We start from the raw sequence: 21,758 nt of genomic DNA on the forward strand, positions 1-21,758 counted from the left end.
ACCTGTGTCCATTTTTGGCATCTGTGGGTTAATCCTATTATGTCCTGTCTTAGAGTTTGGGTGGGGTATGTAGATTTTAGGTGTCTTTGTCTTCTTAATCTTCTAGCTGGGGGCCTCCAACCTTCCTGGATTATTTACATTTGCATTTCTACAGAGCTGGTTTCTGCTTGGGGGAGGGAGACTTGGGGGTATTAAGAAAACTGGGCATGCTTTTCTACCTCTTTAAGATCCTTTGAGGAAATATATTTTTCTGCCCTTTTAATATTTTTCTTCTCTGGGGGGGCTGACTTCCCACAGCACCTAACACAATTTGCAATTTGAGATGGATCAGAAACTAAGACAAAAAAAATGGAAAAAGAAAAGAAAAAAATCCATTATGGCTGGATACAATGTCATTTTTAAAAAAAAACAGATCTAACTTTGTCCACTTCATATAAAGAAATATATTGGCAGATGAATTTGGAGCGCTAAACTCGGCTGCAAAAGAATTATCATTATTTAATATTTAAAGACTTGAGAGATTGTTTTGTCTAGTAAGGAAACAACTGTCTTTATCACAAGGTTACAGCTCTTCTGCGTGGTTTGTACAAGGCCAGTGAGCATTCCCTAAGACTCTTCTGGCTAGCTAGCATTGCTTGCTTACTCCCCAGATCCATTTTTAGTCCATTCCTGAGATTCTGTGAAAAATGGCTTTGAATATCAGCGGCTTAGTAGTTCTGCTTTTATTCTATGCCCTGACTTTAGCTATTGGAATATGGGCTTCTTGGAAAACCAGACAGAAGGAACACCAGAAGCCCAGTGAAGTTGCCATAGTGGGAGGAAGAAACATGAATTTTTGTATTGGATTGTTCACAGCAACTGGTAAGTATAAAGGCTTCAGAATGATAAATAGATCCTTTATTCTAATCCTTACTCTGGACTGGGGTGATGTCATAGCAGTGTCCCTACATCTAAGAGGCTGACACAAAGAAGAGGGGGGTGGGTCAACCTAATTTCCCAAAGCACCTGAAGGCAGGACAAGAAGCAATGGGTGGTAACTAATCAGGGATAAAGCTTGAGAAATAAGGAGAAATTTCCTGACAGTGAGAAAAATTAACTAGAGAAACAGCTTGCCTTCAGAAGCTGTGGCTGCTCCAACACTGGAGATTGGAGGAGGAAAAATGTCCTGACAGTGAGAACAATCTATCAGTGGTACAGCTTGCCTCCAGAAGTTGTGGGTGCTCCAACACTGGAGGTTTTTAAGAAGAGATTGAACAACCATTTGTCTGGAATGATACAGGGTCCCCTGACTGAGCAGGGGGCTGGACTAGAAGACCTCCAAAGTCCCTTTCAACTCTGTTAGTCTGTTATTCTCTTAAAGTGAATGCAGGGGTGGTGTGCCAACAGAAAATGAGCTAAAAAGATTTAGTCAAAGTCTGGGGATTGGGACCAATGTGCTTTCAATCATGATCTAATCCTCCCCAGCTGACTAAAAACAACCTAAGGAAGCTTCAGTGTTCTTAATCACCATGGATTTTTTGGGGGAAAAACTCTGGAAATTGAAAGGTGTGTGATGCTTTCTTGATCTCTTTGGGAAGGAAGGAATGACTGGCAGGCAGGAAAAATGCAAAAAAGTATTCTTGGGAAGGTGGCAGGGGACACCATTACAATTTTTAGTTGTAAATAACACTTTTCCTTGGCAGTGGTTGATCAGTCATTAAACATTGCAAACTTGGTCAGTAGACCAAAGTAAAAGGAGCACATCCCTGCCTGCAGTCTTTTAGAAGAAAAATGGCAAGTGGAGATAGATCTAGGCTAGGAAACAGTGAGCAAAGAAAGTAAAGTTATATTAGATAGAAGTTAATGAGTAAACAGATGGAAGATGGAAAATATACCAACAACATTACAGTAAGCATCCTTCTCTGGTTGTCATTGTTCATGAAATTATTTGTATTTTATTTATTTATTTACATATCAAACTTCTTAACCACTCTCTCTCTCAGAGGGGATCTGGGCAAATTAATGTCCCATAAGATTTGATAAGAAGATATAATAAATGTTATCTATTTCTAAGACCCAAGTTAAAAAGTTGGCATTGCCCTTTAAAGGCTTAGGGAGTGTCTCACCTCATTCCATGTGTCATTTGTGGCCCTCATTCCCAGCTTTGCATCTCACACACTCAATAGCCATAGTGCTGCTACTTAGATTTGGCAGCAAACCACCACATCTAGACTATTTGAGCGTGAGACAGATGGTACCTAAATTGATAGGTAAATTTAAGTGAGAATGCTAAAATGGAAGTTATAAAATATAAGATTGGTGTTACAACTCTATTTTTCTTTTTTTTTTTAAGCCTAACTTCACCCACAAATCCTTGCAAATCTCGCTCAGTTTTGTGATATTGTCAACAGCCCATCTCTACGGCTTCTGGCTGCTAAAAATAATTTTATGGAAATATTTGCTCTATCTTTTAATGCTTTAGGCTAGTTTTCCAAAGCCTAAACTACCATCAGTAAACTCAGCAGGAATTAAAGAGAAAGTTTTTCCTTCAATGACTCCTACACTGTAAAATCAGGCACATATACTTGCCGTAGCAGAGATAATGCCACATATGTTCATTTGAAAAGGCTTTTAGAACTTCCTTATGTTAACAAAAAACATTTTATAGCATTTACTGCTGAGGGTATACTTGATATTTTATTTAATTTCAGCTGGCTTGTTTGTTTTTTTTTATTGAGAATTTTTAAAATTTTTTACAAATAACAAAAAAAGAACAATAAGAAACAAAAAAAAAACAAAACAACCCTCACCCAACCCCTCCCAAACCACCCCCTCCATCCCCCCCCCCCGAGCTTCCCAGAGCTGAATATAGGCTTAATTAAAATTTTAAGAAACCTAAACAAGTTTTAACAACTTATAAAATAGTTAATAATAAAATATATGTGACATAAACATTAAAAAAAATACTTAAAAAGGAAAAAAGAAAAGAAGAAAGAAAGAAAAAGGAAAAGAAAATAGGAAAAAGAAAAAAAAGAAAAAAAGAGAAAACAATCCATAAAATATCAAAAATTATATACAAGTTATAAAAAAGCTAAATGATATTTTTTATATCCAATTTATGTTGTATAAAATTTATCCATTTTTCCCATACAACAAAAAATTTCTCTTGCGATTGCTCCTTTAAAAAAGCCGAAATCTTTGCCATTTCCGCCATATAGGAAACTTTAAAAAACCACTCTTGCAAGGTAGGCAAAGATTCCTTCTTCCAATATTGCCCTACTAACAGCCTTGCGGCTGTAATCAAATTTAACATCAATATAACCTCCTTAGCATCACAATCAGTAACAATACCTAACAAAAATAATTGCGGAGTAAATTTTACCCTTCTTCTAAAAATTCTTTGAATATTCCACCATATCTTAATCCAAAAAGCTTTTATATTTTTAGACGACCACCAAATATGATAATAAGTAGCATCCAAACAGCCACATCTCCAACATTTAGGCTGTAAATCAGGGTACATAAGAGACATTTTTTGTGGATCAAGGTGCCATCTATAAAACATTTTATAAAAATTCTCCCTTAAGTTCTGGGCTTGTGTAAATTTAACATTCCTCACCCAGATAATTTCCCAGGTATCCAGTGGGATTGGTTCACCAAAATTTTGTGCCCATTTAATCATGCAATCTTTGATTAATTCAGATTCTGAAACCAATTCCACTAGAACCCCGTAGATCCTCTTAATGTGAGTTTGTCTTTGATCCTTTACTTGTTTAAAAAGATTTTCATCTTCTCTAAGCCAGCCCATATTACAATCCATCTTCCATCTGTCCACTAATTGTCTATATTGAAACCATGAATAGGTAATATTTTCATGTACTAAATCTTCCAAAGATTTTAACTGCCAATTTTGACCATCCCATCTAAGTAATTGTGTATAAGAAACCCTATCCATTTTAACTCCTCTCCTTATCCCCTCTATCGCATGCCAAGGTATAGCCCATAAAGGTATTTTAAAATCACTCTTATAATACTTCCTCCAAACCCGAAGTAAAGAGATCCTTATAATATGTGATTTAAAAACTCGATCCATTTTTTTAATTAAAAATTAAGTAGGCATGCCATCCAAAAAGTAAATCCCAACCCTCCAGATGGAGTATTTCTACATTTGTTAAGTTTACCCAATCACTAATCAATGTTAAAGCCACAGCATCATAATATAATTTCAAATTCGGCACCTTGAGTCCACCCCTCTCACGAAAATCTTGCATAATTTTAAGCTTTACCCTTGGTTTTTTCCCTGCCCAAATAAATTTATGAATGCCTTTCTGCCATTCATTTAAGTTAAGCTCATTCTTTAAAATAGGTAGCATTTGAAACAAAAAAAGAAATTTTGGTAGGACATTCATTTTAATCACTGCAATTCTACCCATAAGAGATAACTGTAACTTATCCCAATTCTTCAAATCTTTCTGTACCCTGATCCACAACTTTTCATAATTATTCTTGTACAATTTTACATTAGAAACAGATAAAGTAACCCCCAAATATTTTACCTTATCAACAACTTCAAAATCTGTTAAATTAACCAAAATCTGCTTGTCCCGATTAGTCATGTTTTTAGGTAATATTTTAGTCTTATTATTATTAATTTTAAAACCTGAAACACATCCATATTGATGAATCAGTTGTAGTAACTTTACTACAGAATAAGTAGATTGAGACAGAGTAACCACCAAGTCATCTGCAAAAGCTCTTAACTTATATTCTTTTTTGTTAACTTCTATTCCTTTTATTTCCTGCGACTCTCGAATTTTAATCAACAAAATTTCCAATGTTAAGACAAACAATAACGGTGACAATGGACATCCCTGTCTTGTACCTTTTTCTATTGTAAAAACCTCTGACAAACCCCGATTGACAATAAGTTGTGCCGTTTGTTTTTGATATATAGCACCTAGAGCTTGTGATATTTTTTCTCCAAAATTCATCTCCTCAATTACTCTTAACATAAACTGCCAATTCAGTTGGTCAAAGGCTTTTTCAGCATCTAAAAATATCAGCCCTGCAGAGATTTGGTTATTCTTATCTAAATATTCTAATAAGTTAATAATTTGTCTAATATTATTTTTCATATACCTTCCGGTTATAAAACCCGATTGATCCTTATGTATAAGCTGCTGCAAAACCCTCATAAACCTATTAGCTAAAATTTTTGCAAAAATTTTATAATCCACATTTAAGAGAGATATAGGCCTATAATTCTTTGGTAAGGTAAGATCTTGATCCTCTTTTGGAATTAAGGATATAAAAGCACTGCGCCATGACGGAGGAATCTCTGAACCCTGTAATATATTATTAAAAAGCTCACATAAAGGTTGAGTCATCTCTTCTACTAAGGTTTTATAGTAAATGGATGTCAAACCATCCGTACCCGGCGCTTTACCTAATTTTAATTGCTTAATAACTGTCACAATTTCCTCATTAGTAATTAAACCATTGATTTCTTGTTTTTGATCTTCTGTTAGTTTAGGAAAGTTAGCCTCACTTAAATAATTATTTATATCTAAAGTTTGTACATTAGTACTCTTATATAATTTCTGATAATAATCTAGAAAAGATTTCTTGATCAACTCTTTCTGATACACTAATTTACCGTTATAATTTATTTTATCTATAATTCTCTGTCTCTGTTTCTTTCTTAATTGATAGGCCAACCATCTCCCTGGTTTATTAGCATTACAAAATGTATTTTGTTTCATAAACATTAGATTAGTTGCGGCTTGATCAGCCATCAACATATTAAATTGTGTTCTTAACAGCTTTATAACTTCTTTAACCTTTTCATCTGAAGGATTTAAAATCAAAAACTTCTTTTAGTTTAATCTCATCTTCCAATTCTTTACGTTTCTGAATCTGCCTTTGTCTATAAACATTATTCATCTTTATCAAGATCCCACGCATGAAGGCTTTACCTGCATCCCATACCATTGATATTGATGTACCCTTATACATATTTAAAACAAAGTAATCCTTTAAGCACTCCTTTAATTTTTGAACATTTTTTTCTTGTTTAAATAAGTTCTCATTCATCTTCCAGGATCTCCTCTCCTCTTTTTCAACAACCAATTCCATCCCAATTGGACTATGATCCGTCAGTGACCTAGGAAAATTTTTTACATTCTTTACCCTATTATATAGGTCTGTTGTAATCAAGAAAAAATCAATCCTTGAAAAAGATTGGTGTCTATCTGAGAAGAAGGTAAAATCTCTCTCCTCTTGGTTACGTTCACGCCAATAATCCCTCAACTCCCAGTCCTCTTTCAAGTCAAAAAAGGCTTTAGGTAATTTAGCTGGCTTGTTTTTAAAATGCGCAATAAACCACTTTGAAAAGGCCATAGCTTTGAAAGGCAGCAAAGCATATTAAGTAAATAATAGGTGATTTAATGCATTGAGGTTTACTGCCTCATAAGTGTGTTTACAGAAATACAGAATAACAGAGGTGGAAGGGATCTTGGAGGTCTTCTAGTCCAACCCCCTGCTCAAGCAGGAAACCCTACACCAGAGGTAGGCAACATTGGCTCTTTTATGACTCGTGGACTTCAACTCCCAGAATTCCTGAGCCAGCCAGTGATGGAGCCTAGCAGTGTATCCTAAGAATGCATGAAGCACATTTTTTTTTCTTGCTGCATGAAACGTTACAGAATTGGTACTATCAAATACAGTGTTGTTTAGACCTTAATCATAACAGATCGTAATAAATGATGATTTCAGAGTTATTTTCTAATCTAATTCAGTTTCTCTGGTTGGTGATTAAATAATAGCATTTCCCCAGTGTCCATAATATTCATTCAGTTATCTAAAATGAACAGAGCAGAAAATTACCAATGATAGGAAGATTTTGATTTCAAAAAGAACAGTTGTGGATGACAGAAGTTGCATCATTCAAACGCAGAGCCATCCAATACAAGCCAAAGAATTCTCAGCAGCAGCTGTCTCCAGTGAAAATGTCCATGATTCTTAGTGGGAAGTCCACTTGACTAAAACAATATATGTTTTGCCTTGTACAGGTAGTCCTCGACTTACAACAGTTCATTTAGTGACCATTCAGAGTTACAACAGCACTGCAAAATGCAACGTATGACTGTTTTTCATACTTACGACCATTGCAGCATCCCCGGGGTCATATAATCAAAATTCAGATGCATGGCAACTGACTCATACTTACGACAGTTGCAATGTCCGTGGATCAGGTGATCGCCTTTTGCTACCTCCTTACAAGCAAAGTCAGTGGGGAAGCCAGATTCACTTAACAATCGAATTACTGATTTAATAACTGCAGTGATTCATTTAGCAACTGTGGCAAAAAAAGGTTGTAAAATGGAGCAAAATTCACTTAGCAACTGTCTCGCTTAACAACAAAACTTTGGGACTCAGTGGTGGTTGTACCGTAAGTCAAGGACTTCCTGTAATTATCCATGTATCTTTTATTAATTTCATTTTCCCTTTTCTGGATTTCTTTCAGCAACCTGGGTTGGAGGAGCTTATATCAATGGCACGGCTGAAATTGTCTACCTGCCTTCAAAAGGACTGGTGTGGGTTCAAGCTCCAGCTGGCTTTGCTTTGTCTCTCCTTGTTGGTAAAGATTTTAAAAGATTCTTAAACTAACTCGGGGTGCGGGTTGAGACAATGAATAGACACCTGGTTAAAATACTTAAATCTCTCTCCATGTTTAATTTTACCTCAGGTTACCTGCCCCAGTTTGTGCATTTGTCAATGATCAGAGGCAAAATTTCATTTGGTTGGAAAGTACATGAGTGGTTTGCACCCTTAGGTCAGAATGATAGAATACAGCTAATCCTTCACTTACCACTACAACTGAGCCCAGAATTCACGTTGCTAAGTGAGAAATTTGTTAAATGAGTTTTGCCCCATTTTATCATTTTTCTTGCCGCAGATATTAAATCAATGATTATTATTTGAGATTTATTTTCTATCCTAATTCAGCGTCTCTTGTTGGTGACTCACTTTCTTGAATGAATCACTGCAGTTCTTAAATTAGTCACCCGGTTGTTAAGTGAATCTGGCTTCCCCATTGACATTGCATGTCAGAAGGTCGCAAAAGGGGATCACATGACCCACCCAAGACACGGCAACCGTCATAAATATGAACCAGTTGTCAAGCATCCGAATGTCACTCACACGACCAGGGGGATGCTGCAAAAATTGTAAGTGTGAAAAAAAGATGGTCATAAGTCACTTTTTGCAGCACCGTTGTAACTTCGAACCCTCACTAAATGAACTGTTGTAAGTCAGAGTCTACCTGTATCTCCTTTGTTATCAATACAGGAGAATATTTGTATCTCAGGATTGAAATGAGGGGTCTTTGGTACTCTCTGAGCTTGGTTGTTTTCTTGCAGACATTTCATTACCCAAACTAGGGAACGTCACCAGTATTAGTGGCGAGTGGGGTTTGCTGTCCATTGATATTCTAGTGGCCTACCCTGCCAATGTTGGTGGGAGTAGTCTTGGGGATTCTTTAAGTGGGCTGTTTACTGTTAGCTGGTTTGGTAGTTTCTTGATTGATTGATTGTCTCCTGGGACAAGACTCATTCTGGAAGTCTTCTTGTTCACGAGCCTCTGTAGAGTCCGTGTCAATAACCCCATTCCTGAAAAGAGTTTTATAATGCGCATTGCTGAAATAGACTTATACTTTGAGATTTCTTCTGGTGGTTTCCTCATACACTGTGGAAAAAGACATGATTCGTTATCTTCACATCAGAATCGAGATAAGCTGTTTCTGATTTCCTTTCCTCTCCAGTATCTCACTACACTCTTTCCTGTCTGTCACTGCATACTTATTAGATGCGTAGAAATGAAACTCATTTGATATAGCTCAAGTCGAGCAATAACTCTTCTGTTCTAGCTTATCTAGGATTTTCAATGTCTCTCTGTGTCCTGGAGCTTTTCTGCACTGTTTATGTGCTCTTGTTTTTGTTTTTACTCTTCAACTGAGGTGGGCAATTAATTTTCTCAAGGGGCCACATGAGAAACTGGGCCTATTGTGGAGGGCTGTGGCTGCCCCGCTCCCTCACACTGCTGCCCCGCCTCCTGACACCGCTGCCCTGCCCCCTGCTTCTGCTCCCGCCCCCGATGCCACTGCATGGCTGCCCTGCCCTCAACTATCTACCTGGCCAGTGGCAGGATTTCCTAATGTCTGCCACCTCAGCTATCTGTGGATGGTACATCTCATGCAGGGTCCTGCCTTGCCATGGCTCTTCTCCTGCTTGATCTTCCTCCCATGTCTGCTGCTGTCTCAGGCATATTCTCAACAGCTCTTTGGGAGCCATCTTACTGAGGTACTATACTCCTGGGTTTTGTCCAGGACAGTGGCTATATAAATATCAAAATTTCAATAACAACACCAAAATCAAATGTCAAAAACAATAACAATAAATAACAAATAATCATAAAACCATAATACAATAGCCAAGCCACCATAACAGACTCACGCCACACCTATACAGGTAGTCCTCGACTTACAATAGTTTGTTTATTGACTGTTGACTGTTTGAATTTACAACAGCACTGAAAAAAATGACTTATGACTGTTTTTCACATCTATGACCATTGCAGCATCTCCACGTGATTTATATTGAGATGCTTGACAACTGGTTCATATTTATGACAGTTGCAGAGTTCCGGGGATGTGTGACCACGTTTTGCGGCCTTCTGACAAGCAAAGTCAATGGGGAAGCTGGATTCATTTAACAACCGTGTTACTAATTTAACAACGGCAGTGATTCACTTAACAAATGTGGCAAGAAAAGACATAAAATGGGACAAAGCTCACTTAAGAGGTTTTTCACCTAGCAACATAAATTCTGGGCCCAATTGTGGTAATAAGTCGAGGACTACCTGTATTGGGCTCAAGTAACATACTGGTCCACTGCTTCTTGGACTTCACAATCTTCTAGGACAGTGGTTCTCAACCTGTGGGTTGCGACCCCATTTGGGGTCGAACAACCATTTCACGGAGGTCGCCAAACAACGCAGTCCGCCATTTTCCCCCCTCTTTTCCTTAGCTGTGGCTACTCCCTTTTATTCTATTGGCTTTTGAAAGCCAATAGAATAGACTCTCTTGAATAGAGTCTAATTCTATTGGCTTTCAAAAGCCAATAGGATTTGTCCAGGCTGTCTCTGCCCTGCTGAGCCCGCCAAAAGTCCCATTCTGCAAACGGTGCTGCACCAGTTGAGTAGTCCTCGACTTATGACCAGTTGAGTAGTCCTCGACTTACGACCGGTTGGGGGTCGCGGCATTAAAAAGGTTGAGAACCACTGTTCTAGGAGACCAGGAAGGTTGGGGTCTTCTACCGCAGATCTCAACAGTGAGGTTATTGCCTAGGGTAGGTTTTGGAACAGAGGAGGCATGGCTCCTAGGCCCCATCCACCAGATAACATTTTCTAAAACAGGGAAATTATGGTGCACCCATCCTGTCAAATCTGATGAGATGAATAGAAATACTTGGGGAGAGATGGGTTTGTCCCATGCAGGATAATAATCAGCATCTTGAACTGCAAAAGAGGGTTGCAGTGGCCTAGCAGTTAAAATACTCGGCTGTGGGCAGTTTGAAACCCCAACACTTGCAATGGGGTGAGCTCCCATCCTTGCCTCAGCTCCTGCCAATCTATCCGTTTGAAAGCATGGAAATGCAAGTAGATTAATAGGTACAACTTTGGTGGGAAGGTAACAGCGTTCCGTGCAGCTCAGCGTATAGTCATGCTGGTCACATGACCACGGAAATGTCCTGGGACAATGCTGGCTCCCTCGGCTAGGAAACGGAGATGAGCACTAGCATCGGACACAACTGGACAGGGGAAACATTTACCTTTACCTGAACTGTGAAGCACTATGATGCCTTTCCATTTGTAAAGATAACTGATTGTAATACAACTTTTTTTAAAAAAAAACAGGTGGCTTCTTTTTTGTCAATCCAATGAGAAAGAGAAATTACCTGACTCTGATGGATCCAATTCAAGAGATGTATGGGAACGTGATGGGCTGTCTTCTTTTTATTCCTCCATTGATTGCGGACATATTCTGGTTTGCTGCTGTTCTTGCCTCTTTAGGTAATATGGTGTCTTTCATTTGTCTTGGCAGAAACTAAATTTAGCCACCTGGAAACCAAGGGAATACAGCTGAGATTAACGTTCCATCCTATAAGTGATTTATTGATTACCGAAGGCATGTTCAGAGGATATTTGTAGCTCCAATCTCCATCTGCATCACATTTCTGAAGTCTAGTATACAGTATAAACAGGAGATAAGGAGATGAGAAAACAGAAGGATTTTCTCTAAATAATTTAGAAGCACCATAGAAATCTGTAATTCAGATCTAGAGGTGAAGAGAGAACACTTTTGCACATACATAAACTGGAGTGTTAGATGTTTTAAAAGTACTTTATTCCCAATACTAATATTTTAGAGGGTTATTCAATTATGCTGTAATTCCTCCCTGCAGTCTTGAGTACTTCAGTGTAAGAATAGTTTTGAACAGCATACTAGCTGTTTTGTATGAGATAAGAATACAGATGGTCCTTGACTTACAACAGTTCATTTAGTGACCATTCAAAATTAAAACAGCACTGAAAAATGTGACTTATGACTGTTTTTTACATTTAAAACCTTTGCAGCATCCCCATAATCATGTGATCAAAATTTAGACACTTGGCAACTGGTTCATATTTATGATTGTTGCTGTGTCCTAAAATCATATGATCACTTTTTGTGAACTTCTGAAAAGCAAAGTCTTTCTTTTACCCAAATATATTAATTTACAGATAGTTCTCGACTTATAATCACAACTGAACCCAAAATTTCTGTTGCTAAGTGAGACAGTTATTCAGTGAATTTTCCCCCATTTTACAAACTTTTGCCACAATTGTTAAGTAAATCACTGCAATTAAGCTAGTAACAAACAGGGTTTCTGATTTACCAACCGCAGGGACTGACTTAACCACTGAGGCAAGAAAGGTCATAAAATGGGGCAAAACTCACTTAACAAATGTCTCATTTAACAACAAAAATGTTGGGCTCCATTGTGGTTGTAAGTCGAGGACTGTCTGTATACAGATAACAACAACAACAACAATAATAATAAAAAGTTGGAAGGGACCTTGGAGGTCATCTAGTCCAACCCCCTGTTCAGGCAGGAAACCCTATACCATTTCAGACAAATGGCTGTCCAACCTCTTCTTAAAAACTTCCAGTGTTGGAGCATTCAGAGCTTCTGGAGGCAGGTTGATTAATTGTTCTAGCTGTCAGAAAATTTCTCCTTAGTTCTAGGTTGCTTCTAATATTTCATCTAAGGTCATTCAGTATGACAACCATTTTAGGAATGGAGATCATAGAATATGATGGCCATTTAACGTATGAAAATAGAATTGATGTGTGACTTTTTGACTCTAGCAATTCATAATTCATAGATCAACCTGGTCCCCTCCTAGTGGGTCAACTTCACCTCCCAGAATTTCAGTGGAATGCCCCAAAAGTGAGAATCCTAAGAGCAGAATTTTTTATAACAATGACTACGCTTTTGTTACAAATGGAAGTTATTTTGTAAATCATATACAGGGAGTCCTCAACTTAAAACATTCATTTGGTGATCGCTCAAAGTTACAACGGCACTGAAAAAAGTGACTTATGAACATTTTTCACATTTATGACCTTTGCAGCATCCCCCAGGCAAAATCTGGATGCTTGGCAACTGGCATGTACTTATGACAGTTGCATTGTCCCAGGGCCATGTGATCCCCTTTTGCGACCTTCTGACAAAGTCAATAGAGAAGCCAGACGCAAGTAACAACCCTTTTACTTGCTTAATTGCAGTGTTTTGCTTAACAATTGTGGCAAAAGTTTGTAAAATGGGGAAAATTCACTGAGTTTCACTTAGCAACAGAAATTTTGGGTTCAATCGTGGTTATAAATCGGGGACTACCTGTAAATTAATATATTTGGGTAAAAGAAATGGCATAGCACAAAATGTATTACTGCATTTGAATAGTAATTACTGCATCTTTTCCTAGGAGCAACCATGAAGGTCATTTTGGACATCCAGGGTTATGTTGCCATCATTCTTTCTGCATGTACGGTGATATTGTATACTTTGCTAGGAGGTCTGTATTCAGTGGCATACACAGATGTGATACAACTGATCTTTCTATTGCTCAGTCTGGTAAGTTCCTATCTTGTTATATTACCACTCTCTTGAACTATTGGGAGTGATTGAAAATCCAGAATGAGACACCAGGAAACTTTCATTGCTTATGACAGGATTTCTCAACCCTGGCAATTTTAAAATACAGTATATGGACTTCAACTCCCAGAATTCCCCAGCTAGCATGCTGGCTGGGGGATTCTGGGAGTTGAAGTCCATATAGCTTAAAGTTGCCAAGGCTGAGAAGCACTGATCTTTGAGATGCCAATAGATGACATGGGAGATAATCTGAACCAATAAAGGAAAATATTTGTAGCTCAAGGTTGAAATGAGGTGTCCTTAGTGCTCTCTGAGCTTTTTTTTTTCCCCTTGCAGACGTTTCATTACCCAAATTAACCCGACAGAACAGACGAGAGCACTCATAGAAAAAAGACACTACATCAGTGGTTCTCAACCTTTTTAATGCCACGACCCCCAACTGTTCGTAAGTCAAGGACTACTCAACCGGTCATAAGTCGAGGACTACTGAACTGGTGCAGCACCGTTTGCAGAATGGGACTTTTGGCAGGCTCAGCAGGGCAGAGACAGCCTGGACAATTCCTATTGGCTTTTGAAAGCCAATAGAATTAGACTCTATTCAAGAGAGTCTATTCTATTGGCTTTCAAAAGCCAATAGAATAAAAGGGAGTAGCACAGCTAAGGAAAAGGGGGAAAAGATGGCAGACTGCGTTGTTTGGCGACCCCCGTGAAATGGTCGTTCGACCCCAAATGGGGTCCCGATCCACAGGTTGAGAACCACTGCACTACATGAATAAAACCGTGAAGTAGCCATGATACACTTAGAGTAGAGGCAGGATCTGATTTAAGTGGAAGGGCCAAGTACAAAAAAGTGGGTGGAGTCATAACACAGAAGTAGGTGGGATTAAGACATGAAAGCAGCAGGTGATGCTATTGCAATTCGTTTACATTTTTAAAATTAATTCAGTATCATGACTGTGGACGCACGGAATATTTTGACTATCAGAAACCCTTCCGAAAACGTTTTAATGCTAATGTTTCTGTTTTTGCTGCCAGTGGATTTGTATCCCTTTTGCCATCATGAACCCTGCTACAGAAAATATCTTTTATACAGCTTCTCAAAATATATCCCAAGCACCTTGGATTGGAAAAATAGAAACAGAGTTTTACGGAAGATGGTTTGATGATTTCTTATATTTGGTAAGATCTGTTCCTGAAGTGGATGGGAAATTTGACATACTTACTGTATCCAACTAAATAATCAAAACACATGTTCTTCTAAATTAAGAGCAAACCATATTCTTCTCATCACAAAGAACACTATTTTTTTATTTAAAAAAAAGATATGTGGGGCATGTTGTTGATATGATAAATTCACTCCACAAAAAGGGATTAAATAAATAGTGTAATATATACACAAAATGTCCTAGAATTCAGGGGTTGGCAACCTCGTGGACTTCAACTCCTAGAATTCCTGAGCCAGCATGGCTCAGCTTGGAAACCTCTCCCTTTCCACTCAGCGTGGGTGGCTCAGGAATTCTGGGAGTTGAAGTCCATGAGTCATAAAAGAGCCAAGGTTGCCTACCCAATCCTAGATAGTTCCAAACTGAAAAGGGAGATGCACATGCCGCCCTTTCGCTTCTAGAGGGCTGGAAAATTGCTTTTCCACAAGACATTAAGAAAAATACATTTCTAAATTAAAGATGAAATGCAATTAATAGTGTCAGGGCTGACAGGTTGGAATGTTTGTTTGCTTTAGGAAAGGCAAACGAAGACTAGATATTCTAGCATGATCTAGAAAGCAAGCTATGGAGATGCTACCAGAATTGCTCATCATGCTTCATGTTAGATAAACTTCCCAGAGTCATGCCTATTGTTACGTTAAAGACAATCTGGTTTAAGTTCTGACTTTTTGGCTAAGATCAAGAATACGGTCCTATCTGTTTTTATTCCAGTTCCGCTCAAGATTCTATTTTTCTTCCAGGTGCTTGGGAGCATCCCATGGCAAATCTATTTCCAGCGAGTTCTTGCGGCTTCCTCCCACAAAGAAGCCAGACTAATTTCCTATTTTTCTGGATTGGGCTGTTTCATTATGGCTATCCCTTCTGTATTGATAGGAGCAGTTGCTGCCTCCACAGGTAACCATGGCTGAATAAAAACTGGAAAAGTAGCACTTTCAGCCCTAGTTCAGGTAGTCCTTGACTTATGACCACGATTAAGCCCAAAATGTATGCTGCTAAGTGAAAAATTTGTGAAGTGAGCATTGCCCCAGTTTACGACTTCTCTTACCACATTTATTAACGGAACCCCTGCAGTGGTTAAATTAGTAACATGGTTGTTAAGTGAATCTAGTTTCCCCATTAACTTTGCTTGTCAAAAGTTCGCAAAAGGGGATCACATGATTCTGGGACACCATCATAAATGTGAGTGAGTTGTCAAGCATCCTAATATAAATCACATGACCCTGAGGATGCTGCAATGGCCATAAGGGTGAAAAATGGTCATCAGTCCCTTTTTTTAGTGCCTTGTAATTTTGAACAGTCACTAAATAAACTTTTGTAAGACGAGGACTACCTGTAAGGCTGTTGCCCGACTTTAGGAGGGTCGTTCCTCTATGTCAGTGTTTCTCGACCTCAGCAACTTTAAGATGTGTGGACTTCAACTCCCAGAATTCCCCAGAATTCTCCCCGGATTCTGAGAGTTGAAGTCTTTACATCTTAAAGTTGCTGAGATTGAGAAACACTGTTCTGAACAAATGTTGAATAAACTCTTATATCCTAAGCAGTTCAAGGAGCCCTGGTGTAAAAAGAATTATTAACACAAAGTAGTATCACATATAAAGGAATATAGAGCTGACTTTGAGGAAGCTAAAAAATATTTTCTTAGTTTGCATTTTTTTTAATCTTTGTATTTTTAAACCTCAATTTAAAAAACAGGACCAATAACACAGAATCTCTGAGAAAACTGGCCTACCCATTTCTCCTCTGGTCAACTCACAACATTTTTGATTTTTTTTTTAAAATTAATCCTGCTTTGCCATTTTTTTTCACTAATGAAGAAGTGGGTAAGAAATTACCTCACATGAACAACTCCAACATTTCCACAAGGTTTCCACCTTCTTTGATGAAGCTTTGTGTGATATGGGGCACGACTAGTACCGTATTTTCCGGCGTATAAGATGACCACCAACTTTTGAGAAGATTTTCATGGTTTAGAAAGTTGTCCTATACGCCAGAAAATACAGTAATATCTCAGGTGAAAATGCTGGTGTGTCATCCAATTTTAGCATTCTTGACAGAATCTACATGGTCAGGTGTACAATCTCATATTATCTGGTGATCCTGTGAAATGTCTATCATTTTGCAAAAAAATAATTTTGGGAAGATGCTTAAGCTACCATGCGTATCATCTTGGATAGCTGCCTAGAAATCTGGTCAATGTGTATGTAATATCTCACAAAATGTATTCAAAATAGCATAGAAGAAAAACAATATTAAAACTACTGTAATTCAATCAATAAAAGAAGACAATAAATAGAATAACTTATGTGAAAAAGGGACTTCAAAGGTCACCTAGCCCAATTGCATCCATGCAGCAGCTAGACTTTTGATTCAAATTTTAAGGATCAAATATGAATAATCATATATTTAAAGAACTAACCTTTCTTTTGTAGATTAAATTTAATCCTCAAAAGTTGATTTTTCACCTTGTCTTATAAGAAATCTATCAATATCTCTAAGTCAAAAGAAATTTATTCATGCTATTGTCTCTGGGCAAAGCAGTCAGTTTTGCCATTAATTTCAAAGACCATACTTCCATTGCGAATATACTATATATGACAGATAATCCTCAACTTATAACAGTTCATTTAGTGCAAGGGTAGGCAACCTTGTCTCTTTTATGACTCGTGGACTTCAACTCCCAGAATTCCTGAGCCAGCCTGAGTCATAAAAGAGCCAAGGTTGCCTATTCCTGGTTTAGTGACTGTTCAAAGTTACAGCTGCATTGAAAAAGTGACTTCTGTCTGTTTGCAGCTGATGTCATGGCTGATTCAATTCTGAACCGATGTTTTGAAAATGACACTTCTATATTTCTTTTTTGAGACTGGAACCAGACTGACTATGGTCTACCCACCCCAAATGAAAGAAATGAATCTGCCCTCATACTTCCACTAGTCCTTCAGCATCTCTGCCCAACTTACATTTCCATCGGTGGCTTGGGTGCCATAGCAGCTGCTGTAATGTCTTCAGGAGATTCTGCGTTGCTCTCTGCCGGTTCCATGTTTGCTCACAACATCTACCGAAAAATATTCTGGAGAAAGGTAAGTGACTGATTGTTAAATGATACAAGAACATTATTACAGGTAGTTCTCAACTTACAATCATTTGTTTAGTGACCATTCAAAGTCACAAGGAAAAGTGAATTTTTCATACGTATGGCCATTGCAGCATCTCCATGGTCATGTGACCAAAATTCGGATGCTTGGCAACTGATTCATATTTATGACAGCGGCAGTGTCCCGGGGTCATGTGATCCGCTTTTGCAGTCTTCTAACAAGCAAAGTCAGTAGGAAAGCCAGATTAATTTTACAAGTGTGTTACTAATTTAACAGCTGCAATGAATCACTTAACAACTGTGGCAAGAAAAGTCATAAAATGGGACAAAACATACTTAACAACTGTCTCGCTTAGCAACATAAATTTCGGGTTCAGTTGTGGACATAAGTCATGGACTACTTATATAACAGTGTATGAGAAATTCCTTTTTTTAAAAAAAAAAACCTCCTAATATTTAAAGCTTCCTCAATAGTCATATACCTTTGAGTGGATAGAATTTAAAATGGTCATAAATGGGAACCCACTACTGGACTTTTTGTTCGAGACAGAAATAAAATGAACTCCTGACTTTGAGTTTTCCTGATTAGACTAGTAGCTTGTTATGGAAATGGCTAGTAATGACCAAGTTGGTAAAAAAGTTGAGGTTGTAATTTTATTTTGTATTTTACTGCACTGAAACAAGTTGGAATGCTTTTTTTTTCTCCTTTACCCTACACTTCTCTCCCTTTCTTATCCTTTCCCATTTCCTTATTGTCTTTACTCTCATTTGCATTTTACACTATTAAAATTTTAATCAAATTTATTAAAAATGGTCATTAATTGGAAGCATGACAGATGTGTTAAAACCCCAAATGTACAAAATGGCAGGCAAGATACCACATGCAAAATCCTGCCACATACAAAGAGGGTGAAGCTTCAATCACAATAGCATACCCACTTTCACGGAGACTTTGATCCTCTCCCCATAACTAGTTTGTTCATTAGACACAGATGCAATTAATCTAGTCATGGAGTTTTAAACTAATTCAAAATAAAGAGGCAAGTCAAAACTATGTCTCTAGTCTAGAAGCCTCAATTTTCCTTCCTGTTCATTTCTCCTGCTTTTCACAATTTCCTAGGGGCATCCTTAGTTTTTAGTTGGGGAAAACCAACCCGCAAAGCAGCAATGCCTTTTCTGTGTCCTGTTAGCATTTTGCTATCTTCTTTCTGGTTCTTTTCTTTTTATTCTGAATGCAACTTAAGAACTTCTTTACATTTTCTCTAGCATTCTGACCTTTCTCTTTTCTGATGCTAACTATTCTTTTTTTGATTTAGCTCTCTTTGTACAGGTAGCCCTTGACTTACAACGAGTCATTTACTGATCAAAGTTACAAGGGCACTGAAAAAAAGTGACTTATGACTATTTTTCACACTTAACAACCTTTGCAGAATCCCCATGGTCACATAAGCAAAATTTGGACGCTTGGCAACTGCTCATATTTATGATGGTCGCAGTGTCCCAGGGTCACCTGATCAGCTTTTGCGGCCTTCATACAAGCAAAGTCAATGGAGAAGCCACTTAACAACTGTGTTAAAAAACTTAACAACTGCAGTGATTCACTTAACAACTGTGACAACAAAGGTTGTAAAATGGGGCAAAACTCATTTAACAACCGTCTCACTTAGCAACATACATTTGGGGCTCAAATTTGGTCCAAAGTCAAGGCCTATCTGTATACATCAGGTTTGTAATAAGTGCATATTTTTTATGAATGAAAGAAGAACCTTGAAAAATGTCGACCCATTCTTTTTTTAGGAGATTGGGGCCAATATGCAACATTCAGCCTGTTAATGAGTTTGCACCCATTTTAATTTGGATGCAATTTTTTTCTCCCTTTTCCATTCCCTCCCTTTGATTTTTTACAGGCATCAGAGAAAAATGTCATATGGGCAATGAGACTCTCCATTGTGATCTTTGGGATAATTTCAGCAGTTCTGGCTTACTACTCCCATTCGATTTATGACCTCTGGTTCTTGAGTGGAGAGCTCGTATACACTCTCCTCTTTCCCCAGTTGTGTTGTGCTCTGTTTCTTCCCAGCACCAACACCTACGGCTCAGCGGTTGGGTTCTTCCTTGGCTTTCTTCTACGGCTGTTGGCAGGAGAACCAGCCCTGAAAATCGCCCCTGTTATCTGTTACCCAGGATGCACAGTTGTGGAAGGTGTTTATGTCCAGCTCTTTCCATTCAAGATAGCCACCATGCTGTTCACGTTGTTTGCCATCTTCTCGGCTTCCCATTTGGCCAGCTTTATGTTTAAGAGCAAAATCCTTCCTGCTGAATGGGACATCTGCCAAGTTATTATGGATGACAGAATGCCTGTTCCGTTCTCCTGGGGAGAAAGGCAGATGGATGTACGAAAAAATCCGGAATTGTGAGCAAGCAGAGGAAGTAGTTATGAAGATATCTGATATTTCTCTTCTGTTACCGCTGATTGTTGGAGCCTCCTTTGAGCAATGAAAAAAAAAAAGTTGGCAAATAGGCCAGAATTCAAAATCACATCAGTGGCTTCTCATTACAGCAGCTGGGACACTTTTGCAAGTTGGATATCTGCGCTCTTTTTAATGCCAAGATCATGAATTCAGATGTAGTTAGGGAAGCGCTGCTCGCTGTTTTTACTGAATATTTATTTGATTTAATATTTCAATTCTGAGGCTACCTGACTCCAGAATGATTCTGGCAGTGATTATCTTACAATTAAAAATTTAAAAGAAGTGCATGAGGAAACAACAGAGAATGTTACTCTCCTTTGATCCTTGCAGGGAAATTATACACAAATCGCAACACTGATTACATAGCACATTTAACAACCCATTCTATATTCTCAAGGATACTGTTGTTATAGTCTAGACCAGGGGTGTCAAACTGCTGGCCCGTGGGCTGGATGCATCATGCCAAAACCATACCCATCGCATTGCTTGCAATGGGTAAAAAGTCACGACATGTCGCGACATGTCATGCGATGTCGCGAGTTTGACACCTGTGGTCTAGACCAGGGCTTTTCAACTAGTGGTACAGGTACCACTTGTGGTACATTGGCACTTGGCAGGTGATACGGGACCATCCTAGAAAAGTGGTAGCGGGAGAGGGGAATGAGCTGAACCAGTGGCAGCACCGCACAAGCCTGAGCAAGAGATGGCTGGAGCTGCAGGGCTATCAGGGCTCAGCGGAAGCACCAAGATCAGCGCTTCTTCAGGACTGTCAGGGCTCAGTGGAAGCGCCAGGATCAGTGCCAGGCTCCAGCTGGAGCTCAGTGCTGATCCTAGCACTTCCGCTGAACCCAGAAGAAGCGCCAATCAGCTGGAATGTTGCAGCATCTCCAGGGTCTTGTGATTTACATTCAGATGCTTGGCAACTGATTCATATTTATGGTGGTCACAGTGTCCAGAGTCATGTGAAGTGACCAAAACCTGCTGCAACCACCCAGCAGATGGGGGAATAAAAACCAAACACCCCCCCATCCCACCCCCGCTGCCAATCCTCAACAGACATGCTCACAACAATGAAAACCTCGGACAGGAGGAAGAGCGCCACTGGGTGGGCAGGCAGGTGTCTTGCTTGGCTGTGCCTTGGGGGGCACTTTTTTCAGTGCCATTGTAACTTTGAACAGTCACTAAGCAAACTGTTGTAAGTCGAGGACTACCTGTACTTTATCACTTTTTTCCTTTTTTTTTTTTTGGTCATCAAGTTTTTGACACCTTGCTAGGCAATTGGTGGTACTCGGATATTGCCATATCCTAAAAGTGGTACAATGGGTGAAAAGGTTGAAAAGCCCTGGTCTAGACCCTACTTTAGACTTCCCAACAATTAGAAACTAAATATTGGGCAGCAAAGATCTTCTTTCTTATCAACCCAGTCACCAAAACCATCCTTACATTATTAATAAATCCATTGAACAAGTGCATCCTGTCATAAAAATGTTGCCATGTATAGCATGCTACATTTCCAGGTTGCTCCATTCCATTAGGACTTTGTATTACACATGTATAACTATAACAATATTTCTCAATCTTGGCAGCTTGAGGATATGTGGACTTTAATTCCCAGAACATGGCTGGCTGGGGAACATGGGAATTGGAGTCCACACATCTTCAAGTTGCCAAGGAACATTGATCTACAGACTTTGTATTATAGGCTCAGCAAGTTGCTTTCTCAGATTATTTCGGATCA

At 38.6% G+C, this 21,758-nt stretch overlaps 1 protein-coding gene and 1 long non-coding RNA gene across 2 annotated transcripts; one reads left to right on the forward strand and one right to left on the reverse strand.

Moving 5' to 3' along the window:
* The first annotated feature begins 667 nt into the window (after positions 1–667).
* LOC120305824 (high-affinity choline transporter 1-like) lies at positions 668–20,205 on the forward strand. The gene is made up of 8 exons (XM_039338109.1): positions 668–861; positions 7,505–7,618; positions 10,954–11,109; positions 13,066–13,214; positions 14,271–14,414; positions 15,199–15,352; positions 17,318–17,535; positions 19,457–20,205. The coding sequence occupies exons 1-8, from the start codon at positions 687–689 to the stop codon at positions 19,964–19,966; spliced, it is 1,620 nt and encodes a 539-aa protein (XP_039194043.1). The 5' UTR covers positions 668–686; the 3' UTR covers positions 19,967–20,205.
* On the reverse strand, positions 8,250–17,522 carry LOC120305827. The gene is made up of 3 exons (XR_005556099.1): positions 17,416–17,522; positions 10,995–11,157; positions 8,250–8,724 (listed from the first exon to the last, which is right to left on the reverse strand). It is a non-coding gene; the product is annotated as an uncharacterized LOC120305827 (long non-coding RNA).
* Positions 20,206–21,758: the final 1,553 nt, after the last annotated feature.

The sequence above is a fragment of the Crotalus tigris genome, unplaced genomic scaffold, assembly GCF_016545835.1.
Source record: "Crotalus tigris isolate CLP2741 ecotype Arizona unplaced genomic scaffold, ASM1654583v1 scf7180000017691.523996, whole genome shotgun sequence".
NCBI lineage: Eukaryota > Metazoa > Chordata > Lepidosauria > Squamata > Viperidae > Crotalus > Crotalus tigris.